We start from the raw sequence: 23,169 nt of genomic DNA, 5'->3' as shown, positions 1-23,169 counted from the left end.
ACTAATACTCATATATTACACTAATAATATTAGTAATTTGATTGAACAATTTGGATCATGATTTCTCTAATTTTGGAGAAAGATGAAAGAGTAGAGAGAAAAATGCATATAAATGTATTGAACATGCACGAAGAGAATGAAATAAAAACAAAAGTCCCCTAAGAATAAGAAGGGTGTACCGGTTTTGGGGAGGGGGGAGGACCAATATATGGTCTTTCACTATTTCCCTTTTGTTCTTATCTAAACATTAGGTGTAAGACTAGGCTAGTGTACTCATCACATATGTCATACACTATGAACAAATGCAAACAAACAAAAGCCATTTGATACTACCCAAAATCGGTTTCTCCTCATAAAATGGACTACCATTTTATTTTGTCAATTTGTCATTTGTCACACAATATGTCACATGTACTATGTTACATGTTATTAATTAATTTAATGCATATTTATCACATAAAAATCATTTTATAAATTAATTAAGTTACATTCAACAAATTAACTAGTGATACTTGATCACATAAATAAAATGGGTCATTTAATTATAATTCACAACATCTTATAATTATAATCAACCATTCATTCTTTTCTCAATTGTTTCACAAATAATAAAAAATTTTAGTAATAAAGTATTTCAATTACTAAAATAAATCTTATTTAATCTCATTACAATAAGATATCAATATTCTCTCTCACAAATGAATTGCTCAATTTTATGGAATTGATTAACTTATATTGTCATACAATTAATCTACTTTACAGATAAGGGCATCATCCTTTAGGTGTGACCTTAAGGGATCAACTGATCACCACCGTCCTACGACAGTAACGTCAAACTCTAGCAAGCCAATCGTTACCGATTAATGTTGATCAGTCGACTATATAAATGAATCATCCCTTACGTATTCTTATTATGAGATTTAATTATGATATTAAATCATGTGATCGCACTATTGTTGAGGACACATTTTCCAACAATCTCCCACTTGTCCGAGACAAGTGTGCGTCACCAATTCTCTTGTCCTATTACAATCTCCCACTCAATGCAAGGTGTCTTGCAGGTCAGACTTGCAATTGATCATATCTAGAGCGGTTTCCTCGATCTGGAGTGTAACTGTCTGACCGGAAATATCTACCGTAGATACCTTCCGAGCGTGGCCACGCATTTTCAGTTCACTACTCCTCGAGTGGCCTTGCGATTTCAAACAACCCTGACAAGGGGTGGACAATTCCTATCGCACTATTACCTTTGTTCAGCCACAGTTCATCATAACCCAAAATATACCCATTTGACCTCATTTACGACAGTCGTAGAGCATAAATCAAAGCTAATCTGAAATTTGTGCCAACTTGGGCGAATAGTATTTAGTCAAAAGAATTGACTCATAAGAATACTATAGTAGCTCTTGCCACGACCAGGCTTTATGAATTATCAGAACTCTATAAGCGGTCACTGCCCGACAGAGTGCCCCGTACAGTCTGCCTATGTGATCGACTAGTCATCCCATATGACTCTATGGAACTTGAACTTGCCATCAATCGCATCACACTCTAGTCACTTTGAGACGTCACCTCATATAAGTAACTAGGGGCGAATACCATGTCAATCCAGTTCACTTTAATGGGGTTCAACTTGTCTCTACAACCCATTTGGATACAAAAAGGTAACGGGTGAGTTTAATGAAACTCAAACGATAAATGCGATTATCATATATGAATAGTTGAATACACTATTACTACTTCATATCTCATAATCTTTAGTGTACCTTTTACACTAGTTGAAATGCAATAAAAGTTTGGCAAGTGGATATACTCTATATCCATATATTCCAACTTTATCAATTGCTATTTCCTTCTTTTCAATGTTATATCTAATAACATGAATTTATCTAAGTATATGTCTAGTCTTCTTACCAGACTTGGGCTCTTTAACTTGAAAGATGCTCCCACTGTTATCGCATAACTTGTGATAAAGTCATTTGTAGAGGGATTCACCCTTAATCCCTACGTTGACCATTTTATCACAATTTACTTAGATTCCTTTCGTAGAATTTGCAATACGCGAAACTAAAACACTTTTCTAGTCTCTTACTCCTAAGTCAATAAGACATCCTACGATTTCAACAAATCCTTTTCGGTTAGGAAACTAAAGTTTGTGCAACCCTTCAACACATAACTTAGTTTTTCATCCAAACATATGACTGAATCCTTAATTCTTCTTAAGAATCTCAAGGATGTTCTTTAAGGCTTTCACAAGACCATCTTATGAATTATCTTGTTATTGACTTATTATGCTCCCAGCATATACTTCATCATGGTGTGTGCGTCTTTTAGCATACATGATCATTCTAATGGCGAAAACATTAGCAAACGATTTCATGTAATCAACAACTTAATAGGTTCAGTGAACGACTAATACTCCATCATAGTAATTCCACTTCCATCAACGTGAATAGCCCATTCAACCTTGTTGATGTACAACAGATACGAAAGATCTTATCCTCATAAGACTCTCAATTCTATGCCGATATTCTCTCACATAGATTCAAAATCTAGAATACTTTGTATCCCTTTCTAAGTCTCCAATCACTCTTTCACAGAAGAGAGCATTGGTACATTATTCTCAATAAGTAATATGTTATCAACATATAAGGCATGGAAAATACAATTCTATCTCCCACTTAACTTCATGTATAATCATGATTCTTCAATCATGTGAATGAAACCATTCACTATTATCACATGAACGAAAAGTATAATCCTTTAATGCTTGCTTAAGACCATTCTAGAATCACTTAAGAAAGCTACGCGTAATATGTTAGGATTCTTTGATCTTTATCTAAGGTTTTGTGTTCCAAACACACCCTTTTCTAAATTCTCATTTTAGAAAAGCGAGTTTTTATTTGCCATTCTTCATTAAAATGAAATGCGGCGATTCCTAACATAATTTATCATGATCAACATCTTTATGTCAATCTTATGCATTTGAGTACTCTAACGCTCTATTCACCTTTAAGGAGACCCTCGCCTTAAAGTAAATCTACTCTTGAGTAACAATTTTCGGATTGTAATGCTATGGCTCGTATATAACATGGTCGATTTGGGACAAGGTCATAATACCATTGCTTTCGCAAAGCAACATTTTAACAACAAGACATGTGTGCTAAACTCCCACTGAACTATACTCCCATTCTATATTTACAGATGATAGTCCCATTACTTTCATAAAGTAACACATTAACTATAAGACATGTTTGTTACGATCCAATCTACTCCCACTCTATCTCTCAGAAATACATCTATCCTCTTGAGAGATAGCTTTGTGAGTTACAAACATATATATGGCGGAGTATTAGGAGTTTTTCTAGACTGTGCATTAGCTCACAAAAGGCCATCCCTATCATGGCAGCTTGATTCATGTTATATGCCAGTCTGATCCATGTTATATGTTAAATAGACTCTCTATTTCAGGTATCTCATGGTTGACCATCCGTTTAGAATTACGTATCCGTTTTGGATTGCAAATTCCCAAAATTGAGTTCAACAACTCAAATCGACTCATATTAGTTTGATCTTATGGGTAGTGACACTAGGTCATAATCCATCTTTAATAAATCAAATTTATTACTTAGATCTTTGCCACTACGATCGAATCGTAATGCTTTAGTACTTTGTTCAATTGGTTCTCTACGTCATTTAGAAATTTCTCAAATTTCTCAAATGCTTCACTTTATATTTGATTAAGTAAATATACCCATATCTACTTAAATCATCGGTAAAAGTGACAAAGTAGTCATAAATTCCCCTTGCGGTGATACTCATTAGAACACATACATCGGCATGTATTAGTTCCAACAAATTTCTTGCTCGTGTCCCTTTACCACTAAAGAGAGTGAAAATCATTTTGCGAAGGAGATAAGATTCGCATATTCCATATGATTGAAAATCAAATGGTGCAATAAATCTAGTCGACACTAGCCTTTTAATGCGTTTCTCATTTATGTGACCTAACTTAAAAAGCCAAATGTACAAATCATTTGGATTAATAGTTTGAGTCCTTTTGGATCGTATTATGAAGATATCTTTGCTTGAGTTGGAAGTGTCTAAAACTTGTATATCATAAAGATAAGTGACATGGCTCACAGCCATGTCTATAACAAAATACAACATTTGTCTTTGATGGGAAAATATAAATCCTTTCATGTCTCACATAGAAATGGAAATAATGTTTTAGACAAAATGGGTACATAATCACCATTATGTAGATGCAACTTAAATCTATTGGTTAAAACAAGTACACAAGTCCCTCTCGAAGTGGCGGCTACCCTAGCTCCATTTCCTTGTCGGAGATTTATCTCACTCTTGTTTAGATTTTCCACATTACCAAGTCCCACTTGGAGTAATAAGTCCAACTTTGATATCCAACTTTGATATCTCCCAAATACTTGGGGCAATTTCGCTTCCAATGGCCCATTACATTACAATAATGACATTCCTCATAGGATTGGGCACCCTTCTTGGTCTTGATTTTGGTAGTCCCACTATCCATTTCCAATTTATTATCAGGTTTGGGTTTCTCACCCATATTTGCCTTCCCTTTAAGAATACCAATACTCCTTTCATTTGCAAGGACACTCTTGCTAGAACTCCCACTGAATTTAATATTTCTCCTTGTTTCTTCAAACAAGGATGCCTTTGGTTTAGTGAGATTTTCTTCACAAGATTTTCTTACCAAAGTGGTGGGCATTAATATTGGAGTGTGTGGTGTGGAGGTGGTAAAGAAGCAAAAGTTTCCATCCTGACCAATGCCAACGCGTAATTCTCTAATCGTATCATTGACATACTTGGAGCACTTTTCATCGAATGATTGGAGCCATGAATCAATGGTGATTGGTGTAGGAGTATTAGATGAATTTATTGCGTATAATTTACTACAAAAACGGAAATGAAGGAAATAATTAACATCTATCGTTTTAATAATACTTGTAAACAAGTATTGCATTTATATAGTGACCTCTACCCAACTATTATAAATTATTCCGAGATCCAAATTCATATTAATTTGGGTACGGTGAGCCGAGTCATCCCTCATTAATATAACTCGGTGGATTAACCTCTTAATCAATTCTACTTCTAGAACTCTCAGCGATAAAAATTACTCTAATATTTAACTTTAGCCAGGATCACATGCGACTACGGTCACAAATACTTCCGTTGAGCTCAATCCAAATTTCGATGTAATAACATTTTATTATCCACTTTCCCAACGTAACAAGTTTAGCACCCCGGTGAGCCGAGTCTACTTCCTTACGAAATTGGGATTCATGGTTTCTACTATTTGGTAAGGCTAATTCTCAATTATTGAAAGTGAGAGGTCTTGTCAATTTATTATCTATCACGTTTTAAGTGAACTAAAGTGGTGAACTACCATAATTATAATTGACACGGTCGATGACTCGATATGATATGCATGTGTTGTTATGGCGATTTGGCAATGCATGTAACATATTAAAAGAAATGAAAAGCAATAATAAAAATTCCTAGTATGGCCTTACTAAAATAGAAAATCAAATAATCTATTACATATTCGGAAACCAGCTCCTTTGATCCCTTGAATCTTCAAGTGGCACACCTCCCAAGAACTCCGTCTTTGTCGGAACACCTTTCCGATTGGCAACGTTAACGTCTTGAAGCAATTCCATAATTACAAATAATAATAAAAATACAAAACTATTCTTATTATACATTTGTAAAATGGAAAAACTAGTAAAAATAAAAGTGATACGAGATCACATTAAATTACAACCGAATCTATTTTCCCTTTCATTACGGGTATTATCGATTAAAACTAAGGCCAAACTAAGATAAAATTACATAATTCAAAATTATATAAATAAAAGACATTCAACAATTGAAATATGCAGCATTATAATACGTATCTATCATGCCAAATTATGTGCCAAATCGCCCTATTTAACTTATATCGTATATATAACCCGGTTTTATGGAAATACGTGATCGTAACTTCTTAAAATCACAAATTAACACTTAAATGATATCTAAGCTCAAGTTAATTATCCTCACACTATTAGGACTCAACAATTAGTCATCACTAAATTTTTGATAATAATTCAACTTGATTTAAGTTTTATACTCATTTTTTTTTTTTTGGTGAAAATGTGAATCTCATTAAGATCAAATAAAGCACACCATACACTTATCACAAGGTTCCACAGGAAAAAAAACTAGCTACTAATCTAGTACATTTTGTAGCCAAGCTTTACATTTAACACTCCCCTTAGCAAATTCACCCTTGTTCACTCGTATTTTAATCAATTGTTGCACGCCTTTCACAACTTGTCTAGGTTGAGTAATGTAGTTCTCCAATCTGCATTTGTTCCTACAATTCCATATACTATATATGAGCCCAGAAATGGCAGCCATTACCACCTGTTTCTTCATCAAAGAACGACACCTCCATCGAATAATCCAATCCATAACATTGCCTTGCCATTGAACTTGTAACCACCCGCAAGTGTAGCACACACGCATCTTGAACACGCATTCAAAGAACAAATGATCGTGGGTTTCCATCTCGCACACCACACAAATAGCACACACCAGCAGTGACAACACCAAACTTGTGCATTCTATCTTGCGTTAAAAACCGTTGTTGAGCATAAATCCATGTACTAAAGTTATGCTTAGGCAAGCATACTCTATTCCAAACCATGGGCACCCAATCCTTCTTGGAACAAGGACCAAGTAACCACTGATACCCCTTCTGAATAGTGTAGCTCCCATCCCATCCTCCATTCAAAAACCAGGTTTAAGAATGTCCTTCACCTTGCAGATCTGTCTCCATACCCACTAGAATTTCGAGTTGGGTTATACATCCACCAGTCTTTGTGCTTTATATAGATATGATGCACCCATTGAACCCAAAGACTCTCCTTCTTGCTGTGGATCCACCACGCATACTTGCCTATCAACGCAAACATTCCACGATGGCAATTAATGATACCTAACCCACCTTGCTCCTTAGGTAAACAACAAGTCTCCCAAGCAACAGGGGGAGAGTGCTTATACTCGCATGTCCCGCCCAAAGATAGTTCCCGCAAATGCATTCTACCTTGTGGATGACACCTTTTGGTAACAAAAAAATCCTAGCCCAATATGCATGCATCTGGGAGAGAACTGCCTTCACCAATACCAACCTCCCTGCATAGCTAAGATGTTTAGCTCCCCAACCTCTAATTCGTGCTACAATTTTGTCCACAACCCTGTTACAATCAGCTACACTCAGTCTTTTGGATGAGATTGGAACACCCAAATATCTAAATGGGAACGCTTGACTTAAAACCAAGCAAGCCGACCAGGATGTGCAGCTAGATTATCATCAATACCATTCAAATACATGTCCGACTTGGCCCCTGTTCATGCACGGACGGATGCTTGAGAGAATGTCGGAAAGCTCTCAATATGATAGTAATGGAAGTCTGTATCATTTCGCAAAACAAAGAAAAGATCATCCGCAAAAAAAGCTAGATGACTGAGCTTCAATCCCCTACAAAGGGAGTGATATCTGAAATCAGGTTTCTCAGTGACAACCCTGAGAATCCTGGAAAAATACTCTAAACACAGCGTGAACAGCATGGGAGACATAGGGTCCCCTTGCCTCAAACCCCGTTTCCCCTGGAAATAACCAAAATGAGACCCATTCAAAGAAATGGTGAATGACGTTGTAGTAACACACACCATAATCCATTGTATCATCTGTTCAGGGAACTCAAGAGCAACCAGCATATCCTTAATAAAGGCCCATTCAATAGAATCATAGGCCTTTTTGAGATCAATTTTAAGCAATGCCCTAGGTGTACAAGATTTCCTCCCATAAAGCCTTACCAAATCCTGACATATAAGGATATTGTCAACAATTTCCCTATCCTTAATGAAGGCACTCTGATTCATACTAACAATATCCATCAATACTCCAGTTAACCTTGAACAAATGATTTTTGAGATGCACTTTTAAATGACATTGCAGCAAGCAATAGGTCGAAAATCATGGACTGAGTTGGGGCAGTCCACCTTGGGAATGAGTGTAAGCACAGTAGCATTCACTTGCTGCAACAATCTGCCAGTCCTGAAGAATTCTTTAACAGACTGAATCACATCAATTCCAATGATATCATACGCATCTCTGAAAAAACCAGCAGAATAGCCATCAGGGCCAGGAGCCTTCTCCACAGGGATAGAGAAGAGTGCTGCCCTAATTTCATCATCAGTTACCTGCTTAACCATCCCTCTAGCATGCTCATCAGTCACAACACTGCCCTTCTTAACAACAAAGAGGACACCGTGACAACCGCATTAGAGCTACCTAGCAAGTCCTGATAGTACTCAACAAATGCTTGTTCAATGGTAGCAATCTCAGTACACATCACCCCATGCATATCATTAATCTTTAGGACTTTATTCTGGGCACGTCTGGCTTTAATGGTACTATGAAAGTACCTGGTGTTATCATCTGCTAGGTTAACCCACTGAACTTTAGCTTTTTGGGCAAGGAACAGAATCCTGGCATCATCAAGCTTTTTGTAGGAATCAGCAGCCACCCTCTCCTCTGCTTGAAGCTGCACATTCCTAGGATCATTGTGCAACTGTTTCTGAATGCTTTCCAACAGCAACTTAGCAACCATGGCAGAGCTCTCAATATCCCCATAACTCCCATTATTCGGATTTCTTTAAGGGATGCTTGGATACTTAAGTTTTTTGACCAATTGAAACATGTAACACCCTTTGACAAAGTTGTTTCCAAGTCTCCATGACAATGTTCTTAAACTCAGCATGCTTCCCCCACATATTAAAATACTTAAAAGGGCATTTCCTTCTCTCAATATCCTCCCCTAGCTCAATCAAACAAGGGCTATGATCATAAAGCCCCTCAGGGAGGAAAGTAACATTCCCACTGGGGCCATTCAAGATCCACTCATCATTAGCTAGGACCCTATCAATCCAACTATAGACTCTAGCATCACCCTCCTGTTTATTATTCCAAGTGAAATAGGCACCTGTAGAAACCATGTCATACAACCCACACACATCCACACAGTTCTGAAACCCTTTAATCTCAGCATCAGTCACCTGAGACCCAATCCTTTCATTAACATACAAGACATTGTTAAAATCTCCCATCACAAGCCAAGGTCCATGAACATTAGCTTTCATAGCTATCAAAGAGTCCCAAAGGGCCACTCTATCAGAGTCAGCATTACACCCATAAACCAAAGAACAAGTCCAATCAAACCCAGTCACTAAGTTAGTCACCTGAGCATGAATGACTTGCAGATCCTTCCTAATGCAAGAAACCATAATCTGAGAAGAATCCCACAGCAACCAAATTCTCCCACTATCTTTTACCTCACTATTATCAATAACTTTCCAGGGATTACTAAAACTAGCTTGAATTCTATCATTATTCTTTATTTTAACCCTGGTTTCAACTAAACCAAACAGGCTTACTTTATTAATATGCAAGAATCTTCTAATATCACCTTGCTTATTCCATTTATTAAGGCCTCTAACATTCCAAAAACCTATATTAACCATTTTGGATTATTGTTGGTCTCCCCTTCCCCATACTATTTAACAAACTCTGTCTCAAAGACTGCTGAATTACTTCAAGAACAGTAGGACCTTCCTGACTGCTACCCCTTCCAAGTCTAGACATACGCTGAACCAGACTAGCTGGTGTAGCCATCTCATGACCTCTGAATGGAATAGGGGTAACCATCACAGGAGGAGAACACTGTGGCAGAACCACTGTTTCCTGCACAGGCTCCACACATTGCACAGGAGCAACCTGCACAGGAGCATCAGCTGGCTTCACAGGAACCTGAACCTTAGGCCTCCAAACTTTCTGAGCAGGTTTCTTACGAGCCTCAGCAGCACGCTTCCTACACATAGCAGCATCATGTCCTATTCCTGAACATTGAGAACAAACCAGGGGTTTCCATTCATAGGACACCTCCTGTGACTGCACTATATCCTTGTCATCAATGAATTCAATCTTATCAGGCAAACTTTGCCCCAATTTCACTTCCACCATAAACCTAGCATATTCCAAATACTCCTTCTTCTCAGTAGCACGATCAGGTCGAATAGGTGTACCTATCATGCTAACAATCTTAGGGAGAGCTTTTCCCCAGAATTTAAGATCCAAATTATACAATCGCACCCAAATACGCACCAAATCAGGTTTATCCTTCACACACTTTACATCAGGTTGCCAGTCTTTAATAATAAATGGCTTATTATCAAAGAATAGTGTTTGATCAAGCACTGCATCCTTATCCTCTTGTTTACTAAATCGAACAATACAAATACCATTTACTAGATACGCAACCTTATCAATTGAATAATCCTTCCAAATTCGTCGAACATAGCCATCCATAACATGATTAGGAGGGTTAGCTCCCAAAACAAAGCAGAAAACAGACGAAGACCAAAACTCAAGCTCACCTTGGACATCCTCTGTTTCAATTTTGACGCGAGGTTGTTCCAATGGCGTTCCTGCTTTCGCACCAACTGTTTTCCACTCCGTTTCATTCGTATCAGTGATTTCCGGTATTACACTCACTTCCTTATTTAAATTGAAAGCGCGTAACTCCGCTGTCTTAGAACTCTCATTTTTTGAATTGAGCACAATCTCTCGTAACTCTGTAATATGTATCGTATTACTACTATTTTTGTGTTTATTAGTTGATGAACTAGTATTTTTGTGTTTTTGTGGAGTATTAGTATTATTTACAGTCCTTCGATTTCTCGCCATTGCTGAAAAAATTGAAGAAAAGTAAGCTTTCTCTCTCTACTCGCTTTCTCTCTCTATAACCGTCACTTTTTTATACTCATTTTTTACCTTAAAATCATAACATTTATGAAATAAATCCAAATTAAATTATAATAATTTCAAAATTTGAATTTTAAATTTTTGAAAATTCTGGAATATTTCCATGACACTCATAATGTCAAAAATTATGGTTAAAATTTTTGAATTAATTTTGAGAAAATATAGTTGCATTTTATCGGTATTATCTCATAAAACATCTAAAGTATCCAAAAATTAATCCAATCAATTTTAAAACCTTAGATATGATTAGTGGGATATTTATGCAACCTAAAATAATTTTCTCATGCCATACAATTCGTTTTAGATATTTATGCTAAAATAGTCACTATTTATGCCATTTTTACTCTAAAAATTCATAAATCATGCAAAATGAAATCATATCATCTAAAAATTTACATACACTGTATCAGGGGCGGACCCACGGCCAAGCATAGTGTAGCATTTGCTACACCAAAGAAAAAATTTAATGTGAGAAAAATTAAATTGCTACACCATAATTAGTTATTTAATGCTAAGTAATTAATCAAGTCAAAAACGTATGCTTATTTACTGCTTCACTTTGGAAATGTCCATTCTCAACTCCCCAAAAATCATGGGATTTAATGTTAATGCAGTTCATTTTTTATTATTTATTGCTCATTTTTTATAATTGCACATTTAATGCAATATACTACTCTATTGCTATTTTTGGCTAGTAAACAAATATTGTATCTCGTATCTTGATATGGAACAATATAAAAGTATGAAGTACTTATTTAAGCACGTAATGTGTATTTGGTTTCTCGTTTTGATTCATATATATACGAGAGTATATAATTAAAACCACAAACAAAATATAAATGACGGATTGTCAAAAAAAAAAAAAAACTTGGAGTGTACTTTGTCATTGTAAATACGAAGTAGTATTGTATCCTAATTATCTATAAAAAGAAATGTTTAGTTTGCTTAATTTTACTCGTATTTCAATCATTTATTCACTTTTTATATTTTTTGTATGAAGGAAAGCTAGTTTTATCAAAGGTAAACAAATAAATTTGGACAAATGGAGTATTTCTATTTATTTTTTATTAGTTAATAACATGATTTATTTGAAATTAAACATTATTATATATAAATTATCATTGAAAAAAATTTGAAGAAAATGAAAAATTGTGTATGAGGTTTACAATTCAAAAGTTGATGTCGAGATTTGAGGCAAGCTTGAGCTCGAGCTTTAATCGACTTAGTTACTATACAACGTGACAAATTATAAGTTCGTTGTCCAATAATAGATAACATTCTGTTAGTTACCGGTTGTTTTTAATAACATTAAAATTTTGCTACACCATAGATAACTTTCTGGGTCCGCCCCTGCACTGTATAAATCATGCATGTGACAACATATTAAAGTTTTTTGGCCTGGTTTGAAGTTTACCTATTTTTAACTATTTTACCTCTTTTAATCCTTTTTTATCTCATAAAAATCATAAATCATGCAATATTAATCCAATTAATACGAGATTTTACACACAACTTGTAAAATATTCATGTGAGGTTATATAAAATTTTCAAGGTCATAGAGTTAGTTTAACTATTTTTAATCATTTAACCTTCATTTACGCCATTTTTACACTAAAAAATCATAAATCATGAAATATTAATCACATTAATATGATATTTTACATGAAATACATAAAATATTCATGTGAGGTCATACTAAAATACCATGGCCAGTAGTGAAGGTTAACTTATTTTAGTGAATAAAAGTTCATTTTACTCATAAAAATGTCATAAAATCACTAAAATTCATTAAAATGAGCAATAAATTTCCATAAATCATAAAAATGACCTAAAACCATTTTAGGACAAGAATATATAAAATGCAAAAACAATAACCGATTATGCGTGCAACATCCTATGCTCTGACACCATTTGTTAGGTTAATATACCTCTTATTAGACTCCTCTAATAGTGAACTAATTAACATTTTAATTATTTTTTCTTTAGATCTAATGCATACATAACAAAATAAGAGACTTATGAGGAAAAACAATGTCCCTTACATTGTTGGTTGGTTCGAAAATATGGGCACAAGTAAGGTCACCTTCCTTCACTTGCTCTTGAGCTTAATATGTTGGATGATCCTCCAAAAATCCCAATGTAGAGATTCTCCTCTTGATTGCACCTAAGATTAGCCCTTATCTCTACTAAATAATATTTGCTAAATATTTGTTTAGTAGTCTACCTTAAAATCGATTACTAATAATCATATATTACACTAATAATATTAGTAATTTGATTGAACAATTTGGATAATGATTTCTCTAATTTTGGAGAAAGATGAAAGAGTAGAGAGAAAAATGCATATAAATGTATTGAACATGCATGAAGAGAATGAAATAAAAACAAAAGTCCCCTAAGAATAAGAAGGGTGTACCGGTTTTGGGGAGGGGGGAGGACCAATATATGGTCTTTCACTATTTCCCTTTTGTTCTTATCTAAACATTAGGTGTAAGACTAGGCAAGTGTACTCATCACATATGTCATACACTATGAACAAATGCAAACAAACAAAAGCCATTTGATACTACCCAAACCGGTTTCTCCTCATAAAATGGACTACCATTTTATTTTGTCAATTTGTCATTTGTCACACAATATGTCACATGTAGTATGTTACATGTTATTAAGTAATTTAATGCATATTTATCACATAAATATCATTTTATAAATTAATTAAGTTACATTCAACAAATTGACTAGTGATACTTGATCACATAAATAAAATGGGTCATTTAATTATAATTCACAATATCTTGTAATTATAATCAACCATTCATTCTTTTCTCAATTGTTTCACAAACAATAAACAATTTTAGTAATAAAGTATTTCAATTACTAAAATAAATCTTATTTAATCCCATTACAATAAGATATCAATATTCTCTCTCGCAAATGAATTGTTCAATTTTAAGGAATTGATTACCTTGTATCGTCATACAATTAATCAACTTTACAGATAAGGGCATCATCCTTTAGGTGTGACCTTAAGGGATCAACTGATCACCACCGTCCTACGACAGTAACGACAATCTCTAGCAAGCCAATCGTTACCGATTAATGTTGATCAGTCGACTATATAAATGAATCATCCCTTACGTATTCTTATTATGAGATTTAATTATGATATTAAATCATGTGATCGGACTATTGTTGAGGACACATTTTCCAACATATGCATGGTCTAATGAGACTCGAGTTGGTTTATATCTTACAAGTCTCATTGAAAAGGTAAGTAATGGGTAAAAAATGCAAGGATTCATAGGCTCGCATTTCATCAAACATAACATGTGCATAAGTTGAAATCACAACAAGCAAGCAAATTAATTATGAAAACATATTAGATTAAGCATGAATCAATCCCCATGTTGGTTTCTCCTAATTCCCCATTAACCCTAGTTAAGGAAACTATTCACTCATTATCAAGTTTAACATGCTAACAAGGTTGTCAATCATACTAGCAAGGCAAAACATGATGAACAAATGAAGATGATTAACAATAATTAAAAAAGGATTAAGAGAGAATTATACCTATAAAGATGATTCCAAATAATAAAGCAAAGAATAATAGAAGTACTTGATGATTGATGGAAGGTTGTCAATCCTCCAAATAAACCTAAATAATCTTCTAATTACCCAAAATAAATGATGAACAATAGAGAAATTAAGGAATGATTAAGAAATAAGATTTGTATTAATGCTAAATTAAGAATTGATTACAAGATTAAGAGAGTATTAGGACTTGATTAAGATAAGATTAAAATTCTATTAAGATGACATGCTAATCTAGGTAGTACAATGGGGTATTTATACTAGAGATTAGGTACAAAGATTAGGGTTACTAAGGGCTTAAATGACTATTAAGATCCTTAAGAAAAGTTGAGGAAGTGCTCCTCTCCAAGGAGATGCTCATCTCCGTTGTGGTGGTCTCCAAGGAATATGCTCGTCCTGAGCGTCTAGGCAGCAGGGACGGTTGGTTCTGCATGGGAATCCGAGCGGATTGTGGGGGGGACACTCGGATCATTTGGCCTCAAGACGAGCGTCTTGGCATCGGGATGCTCGGATTGTAGCAGGGAGACGCTCGTCCTGGGCACGGAGACGCTCGGATTCCTTGTCAGCCACTTCTCTTCTTTTCTTTCCTCAACAATCCTCGAGGATCTTGTTGGAGATGCAAGGATCCTTTCATCATTGCCCAAGCTACTTTATTTCCTACATAGGCCTTATAACATTGTCTTCCCTTTGATGCTTGGTCATTGAATTTGATCAATTTAGCTCTATTTTGCCATGAAAATGCAAAGTTTGCACTCCTTTCCTACCAAGGGAACAAAACCTCAAAGAATATGCAAAACGGGAAACTAAAGATAGTAAATGACCCAATTATGCACTAAAAGGCATAGGAACGAGCCTAATTCGGGGAATAAATATGCTCAAATATGAGTCACGTCAAATATCCCCAAACCGAACCTTTGCTTGTCCCGAGTAAAGAGGTGACAAAAACTTGGACCCTTAATCAAACTAACCTACTAATATAGCCGATGTGAGACAATTAGCGGGTCTCACTCCGCCCCCTTCAACTCACAACAAGGCAACCATGAGGTAGGATACCTTCTTGCAAGGCAAGGTGGGGCTTGCCAAAATGGCGACACATCCAAGCATTAAAGAACACAAAACAAGTAAATGGACACATCTACAAAAATGAATAGCCACTTTCCTCATCTAAGTGGCAGAAATTATCTAAAGAGGAAGCAATCTAAGGGTACAAATTCCATCATAGATATGGTTTCTTCAAACTACTAAGCCTAGAAGGATACCAATAAATCACCTCCAAGTTGTGTCAAGCTAGGGTACCTTTGTCCTCAATCATTAAATGCTTTCGTCAAGAGTAGACTCCCTATGGTGTTAGAAACACTGGAGGATCGCGGAATTCCCCTTCTTGCCTAGACAAGAAGAAGGGTCGTCTCCTCTCTACCATGCACAAAAGTGGATACGATGGAAAAGGGATCAATAGAATTTGAGTTTCATTTCAGAGTTTGCTTTGTTGTTGTTTTTCCCCCCAATTTCTTGTGGCATTAACATTTTGAGAACACATTCTTTGCCATTTTTTTTGATGTTTGGCATTTTCAACACTTGACAATTTTTCAACTTTTTGCATTTCTTTTTGAACATTTTCAAAGTCACCCCATTTGTAGGGAGGGTGCTTATTTTTGAAGCATAAGAGTTTTCATTTTTGTTACTCCTCTTTTCTTTTGATGCAATTGCAAACTTTTTCTTTTCTTTTCATTTCTTGAACTCAGATTTTTGAACAATTTTTGTGCCCATTCCCTTTGGTGACAAAATGTGGTAGAACATGGATGATGGATGGTTGCATGGTTTCAAGGGTCACCTTGGAATAAACGGTAGCCAAGGAGTTATCACACCACAAGGTACTCTTGACTAGGCCTTAATCGATGGGTCAAAGGATACTAGTATGACACATCCTAGGGTGTTTTACAAGTATTCTAACAAGCAAAGTCTTAAGAAGAAAAAGTATCTACAAGGGCCTTATATACACTTGTCAAGCTTCCCAAATAGATGCTTTCACAAAATTTTTCCTAACATGCAACTACATGCCATGATGCAACTAACATTTATACATCCTAATGCATATGCTTCTACCAACTAGTATGCCAAATAATCTAAATGCAATCCTAAATTCACATTGTTTATACCGCATCAATCAAAATAAAGCCACATAGTCATTAATATAAAGAGGAAAAAGGAGATTGGAAAGATCATTACATACGGTCTTTGTTGGGGTTGGTGTCCTTAACAGTTAGTGCAAGGACTTATAAACCTCTAAAAGGATCAAAGGGCATACTTTTGGTATTATTATCAGTTGATCCACGTTTATCAATAACGGTTGGCTTGCTAGATAAGTTTGACGTTATTGTCATACAGATGGCGGTGATCAACTGGTCCCTAAAAGTCACACCTATAGGATACGTTTGAGAGACGTGACGGTATGAAAATACAGTCATGTAGATGCCAAATTTGACTAACCAGTTAGTCCGAGTTATTTGACTAATAATAAGTCAAAATGTGATGTTGAGATATTATATTTAATACGGATTAAATAAAATGGGCTAAGGCGAATTAACCAGTTAATTCGTAAAATTAAATATAAGCGTTTTATATTTGATTAATGTATATTAAATTTAATTATACAATATCGTCTTTGTCGGACATGTATTAATACTTCAACTAACCCGTGTTATTAGTTGATGTTTTAATAGCCGATAACCGATGACGATTTATAATAAACCGTGTCATATACATGTAGCAATTTTCGAGCCAGTCCACGAGGTAAAATTAAGAGGAAGTGGAAGCCCACTTCCCCATGCATACCTACGGTCCAGCCGAACCAAACAAAAGGAGAGACTCCCTCTCCTTTTGACCTAGTCAATTTCATTTACACAAAAACTAGGGTTTTGGAGACATTTTCTCTCTGAAACCTAGATCTCACATCTCGAAAACCTCACAACAAGTTCTCCCAATATTGCAAGGCAATCGGAGAACACGTTCTAGCACAAGGGCATTTCTCGGACAAGGTCTTGGGTGCAACAATTAGGAGGGAATCTCGTTTGATTTCTGTTCTTTACGCCGTGCATCATAGGACCCGAGGTTGATTTCTGTCTTTATCGTTTCTCTATTGTATTTATGTTTTATGACGATATTCGCATGTTAATTTTACGTTATAGTCCAAAATTAAAGGGTATTATACGGATATTACCCCTCAAGTGGTATCAGAGCGAGGCCACGTAAAATTTTTCTATGTGTTTTTCATAAAACGATTTTGAAACGATGATTTTGTGCATTGAAAACCGTGCGGCTCTTTACACGGCTGATTTTGTTTTCAATTCGGTTTTTGTGCATATTGTTGTTTTATACGGAAATTATAACAATATGTCAAGTTTTGTCAATTGTTAAATTGTTTTGATGCGTTTTTGATCAAAATTGCAATTGATTTTGTCACGACAAACTGTTTTCACGAGGGTTTTGGATTTACAGCCTTGTTTGCATTCGATCGAGCGTATTTCTACTCGATCGAGTGCCATTTCTGTCTTGTTTTTGCTCGATCGAGTCCCTGTTGTACTCGATCGACCCCTTTCAAAACCTACTGCTCGATCGAGTTGTCCTCGTACTCGATCGAGCAGATTTTTCGATAAAAGTACTCGATCGACCACCGGTTTAGTCGATCGAGCACTTTCTCGATTGGCTATCCTCTCGATCGACTTGCGATTCGATCGATCGAGCCCTTTTGTCCCTCGATCGAGCACTTATGTCCCTGGATCGAAGGATTTCTGTTTTGACAGCTTTGAAAATTTATTCTTTTTGCTTTAAATTTTCTTTTGGCTTCAATATGTACTTTATACGGATATTGTACACTCGCTATGATTGAGAAACGGTTCACACACGTACCATTAAGTTATTTTAACGTGTATTTAAAGTAACGGACTGTATGAGATTAAAATTAAATTGATAGAAGCAGTTTTATCACATGAATTTTAATCATTAAAAGGTGGTTTGGATAAATTTAACATAATTACAGAATTATGTCACGAATGAATTTGTTTTTAGTTGATGCATTTAATTATCGTTTTGTTGAATGCCTTGAATGCCTTTTATTACGTATTTATTTATTTTTGCAAACGGTTGTAACTTAGTGTGGCCTTAGTAGAACGTGTTACCGTAATGATGGAACACGGTCTTGGTTGTATTTTGAGATCTCGTATCTCCGTTTTGGGTTTTTCACTTGTAATTACAGTTTTAATTAGAATGTATATAGGTTTATATTTTGTAATTTTAAATGTAATTTTTGAGAAGACCAAAGATGGAGACCGGATGCTCACTCCCGCTACTTGGATCAAGATGGAACATCAAGACAAGCTTCTCGGGTCCAACGGTGGATTCCAAAGTTGTTTTATGTTTTGTTTTACTAGGATAGGCCACACTAGGAATTTTATTTTTACGTATTGCATTCATTATTTTATTTTCCGTAACGATAATATGCATCATATTCCGCCTAAAAACCAAACCACCTAATTATTGCATGAAAACTGGCACATATAGAGGTCACGAGTTAGTTTTCATTGACATTCTCATGTCACACGTTTTTAAGCCATCATCCGAATTAATTCATTCACGCAGACGCTAGTTATTCGTTCACTTAAAATGAATTATAATTAAGTTGATGGGATCTTCCTCGTATAAACAAAAATTGAGAACGGTCTTTATAGGTCAAACTCCAATGAGTCCCTTCTTCGTCGGTAGGCATAATATGACCCCTTCTACGTCGGGTAAGTTGGAACCGATTGACCTATTTTATCTCAACACTATGGTCACTCGTACGATCCTCGTGACTATGGTGGACTATAGATAGGATTTACGAAATCTATCGACCAAGAGTTCTTAGGAAGAATTAGCTAAACGGTTGGCTTATCAATTTACGAAATTGAGTCTTGGGATCACTTGTATCTTTCTTGAGGGAGATCAATTATGCAAGTGCGAGAGTCTACATGTTTAAAAGGAATTTTAAAATAGACTTAAATCACCTCGATGAGTTGCTTATTTCGTTTTGTTTTTCTTTCTTTTTCAGTGTAGATCACGAATTTTTAAACCGCAAATAACAAATGGTGGTTCTACCGATAACCCAATGCCAAGTGCCACATTGGACCGTGAGTCCTGGCTTCGGATCTTCATGAATCAGATGAATCAGTCTACTCGACTGAAGAATGATGGATCAAACTTCGCGGACTGGGAGGCGGCATTACGGAATGCTGCCGCTGCTGACGGGAAGCTCAAATATCTATTAGAGCCCATCCCGGCAAACCCAGGTCCCACGGCTAGAGTCTTTGAAATCACCAAGTTTAATGATTTCGTATGGAAGCGGGTGCGATTAAAAACGTACTCATTTTTGCAATGGAACCAAATTTGCAGAAACGCTTCATAGCCCATGGTGCAAACAAGATTTTCACCACGCTCACTAAGGAATTCTCGAAAGCACCGAGAATCGTGACCTATGAGCATACCACTCGCTTCTTTGATGCGAGACTCCAGAAGGGCCAACCGGTTAGCCCACACATTCTCAGCATGATTGAGAATGTCGAGAAACTGGAGACCTTTAATCGTAACATCAGCGAGAATTGTTATCGACCGCATACTTCACTCACTCCACGTTGGTTATTCGCAATTTAGAGCGAATTACTATATGAATGATTTGAAGAAAACTCCGCATGAACTGCACTCCCTCCTCGTACAGACCGAGAAGGACATGAAGTTCAGTGGGAGCATGAAACAGGATGTTCTCGTTGTGTCAAATAAAGGGAAGGGTAAGGGCAAAGCTCAGGCAAACCTAGCGAGAGGTAAGGCGAAGTTCAAGAAGTCGGGTTCAGGTAAGAGTGGGCCTGGTGAGTCGAGCACCTCATCAGGCACGATAAAGAGCAAGAATGAAAACATGGAGTGCCATCATTGCCACAAGACTGGGCATTGGAGGCGTACATGTCCTGTTTATCATGAGGACTTAAAGGCAGGTCGTGTTAAACCTGTTGGTATGTCTTCTCTCTCTTCTACTTTTATTCATATGATTGAGATTAACCACGCAAGTTACGGAACTTGGGTACTTGATACTGGTTGTGGTTCTCATCGGTGTAATCATGTGCGGGGGGCTCAAACATCGAACCCCTCGTAAAGGGTGAGGTGGACTGCGTGTTGGGAATGGAGCAAGAGTGGTCGCCATCTCAAAGGGGACATATGTGATCCGACTTCCTAGCGGATTTGAGTTGTCATTATATGACTGCTATTATGTACCTAGTCTTTCGAAAAACATTATTTGAGTTTCGCACTTGATAAACTTGGTTTTTCATTTGTAATAGAAAATAATACTTGCATTTTCTCATTACACGATATGATTTGGCAAGGCGAGTCTCCATGAACGGAATTTATGTTTTAGATCGGACCACCGAAATATTACACGTAATGAATAAAAAGTTAAAGGTTGGTGACAAAGATCAAACGTATCTATGGCACTGCCGTATGGGACACATTAATGAGAAACGCGTAAAACAGCTCATCAAACATGGAGCTATCTCGGCCTTTGATTTTCAATCATTTGGCACGTGTGAATCATGTCTCATCGATAAGATGACTCGTATTTCCTTCAAAGGTGTTGGAATGCGCGCTGCTGACCTATTAGGACTCATACACACGGATGTATGTGGTCCTATGTCAATCACCGCACGAGAAGGCTATAGGTATTTCATCACTTTCACGGACGATTTAAGTAGATATGGCTATGTCTACTTAATGAAGCACAAAAGTGAATCCTTTGAGAAATTCAAGGAATACCGAATAGGGTACAGTAACCTATTAGGTAGGAAGATTAAAACACTGCGTTCGGATCGTGGTGGCGAGTATCTTTCTCACGAGTTTGATCAACACCTCAAAGACTGTGGGATTGCCTTACAGTTAACTCCACCTGGAACACCTCAATTGAATGGTGTGTCCGAACGGAGAAATCGAACACTACTTGATATGGTTCGATCCATGATGAGTCACACGGTTTTACCTGATTCATTATGGGGTTATGCTCTTATGTCAGCCGCTCTAATACTTAACCGAAGTCCGTCTAAAGCTGTTGACAAGACTCCATATGAACTATGGAAGGAAACGGTCCCTAACTTGTCCTTTATACGGGTTTGGGGCTGCGAGGCTTATGTCAAGTGGAGACACGAGGATAAGCTCGGCCCGCGATCGGTCAAGACATACTTTATAGGTTATCCTAAAGGAACACTTGGTCATTACTTCTATTCGCCAACCGAACAACGCGTTTTTGTTGCGGCTAGTGCGACATTCTTAGAGAAGGAATTTCTCGAGAATGCAAAGAGTGATAGAACCTTCGACTGTCGAAGATTCCAGAACCAAACACCGAGCAACCATTGGAGGAACCTGTTCCTTCAATCCCGGCCATGTGAATATTCTGGGGAACCTAGGAGGTCGGGAAGAGTCTCTATTCCTCCCGGACAGATACATTGGTATGGTCGAGGAACATGACATAGATGACGTTCTACTCTTAACGAGTAGTGAACCCGCAACCTATAAAGGTGCCATGACTAGTTTCGACTCAAAGCTATGGCTTGAGGCCATGCAATCCGAGATGGACTCCATGTATGAGAACAACGTGTGGGATCTTGTTGACTTTACGCTAAGGTTCGTCCCCTTCAATGCAAATGGCTTTACAAGATAAAGCATTCTCTGGAAGGTCAACAAGATATCTACAAAGCACGACTAGTTGCTAAAGGTTTCACCCAAGTGCCAGGTTTGCACTACGATGAGATTTTTGCACCCGTAGTCATGCTGCGTTCCATTCGGATTATCTTAGCGATCGCCGCTTTTCATGACTATGAAATTTGGCAAATGGATGTAAAAACCGCCTTCTTAAACGGCTTTTTGGAGGAAGAGTTGTACATGGTACAACCCGAAGGTTTCATCGATCCAAAACATCCTAAGAAAGTGTGCAAGCTTAAGCGTTCCATTTATGGACTTAAGCAAGCATCAAGGAGTTGGAATCATCGCTTCGACCAAGTGATAAAAGAAAATGGATTTACTCGATCCGTCGAGGAACCATGTCTATATATCAAGTCGAGTGGGAGCAAGATTGTCTTCCTAATATTGTATGTTGACGACATACTCCGGATTGGGAATGACATACCTCTATTAACCCGGTGAAAGTATGGTTGAAAAACCATTTCCGGATGAAAGACCGGGAGAGGCACAAAGAATTCTAGGCATCCGTATCTATCGAAATAGATCACGACGGATGTTATCTCTCGATCAGAGTCTTACATAGACAAAGTCCTAGAGAGATTCAAGCATGACCAACTCCAAGAAGGGGTTCCTTCCTATGGCTCCAGGGGTGCATTTGAGCAGTCTCGGGCACCAGAGACACCGGAAGAGAAAGAGCGCATGACACGGATTCCTTATGCCTCGGCTATAGGATCAATCATGTATGCCATGATATGCACACGTCCGGACGTGGCATATGCATTGAGTATGACAAGTCGATTCCAACAAAGCATCAAGGTGAACCACATTGGCTGGTGTCAAGAACATTCTTAAGTACCTACGGAGGACTAAAGATTGGGCATTGACTTATGGAGGCGAACAAAAGCTATGCGCAAGAA

At 36.9% G+C, this 23,169-nt stretch overlaps 1 protein-coding gene across 1 annotated transcript; it reads right to left on the bottom strand.

The window, feature by feature from the left end:
- Positions 1 to 8,766: 8,766 nt before the first annotated feature.
- On the bottom strand, positions 8,767 to 10,834 carry LOC141590399 (uncharacterized). Its single transcript, XM_074410995.1, has 2 exons — positions 9,658 to 10,834; positions 8,767 to 9,506 (listed from the first exon to the last, which is right to left on the bottom strand). Exons 1-2 carry the CDS (start codon positions 10,832 to 10,834, stop codon positions 8,767 to 8,769), a joined length of 1,917 nt encoding a protein of 638 aa, XP_074267096.1.
- Positions 10,835 to 23,169: the final 12,335 nt, after the last annotated feature.

The sequence above is a fragment of the Silene latifolia genome, chromosome 7, assembly GCF_048544455.1.
Source record: "Silene latifolia isolate original U9 population chromosome 7, ASM4854445v1, whole genome shotgun sequence".
NCBI lineage: Eukaryota > Viridiplantae > Streptophyta > Magnoliopsida > Caryophyllales > Caryophyllaceae > Silene > Silene latifolia.
This window is presented reverse-complemented; position numbering and strand designations above follow the sequence as displayed.

What these genes read in the sequence shown, in the direction of transcription:
- LOC141590399 (XM_074410995.1), bottom strand. Translation starts at nt 10,834, where the DNA reads ATGGCGAGAAATCGAAGGACTGTAAATAATACTAATACTCCACAAAAA. An exon ending in TCAGCAGTCTTTGAGACAGA is followed by an intron (nt 9,507 to 9,657) that starts GTTTGTTAAATA and finishes TGTTTGGTTTAG; the next exon opens with TTGAAACCAGGGTTAAAATA.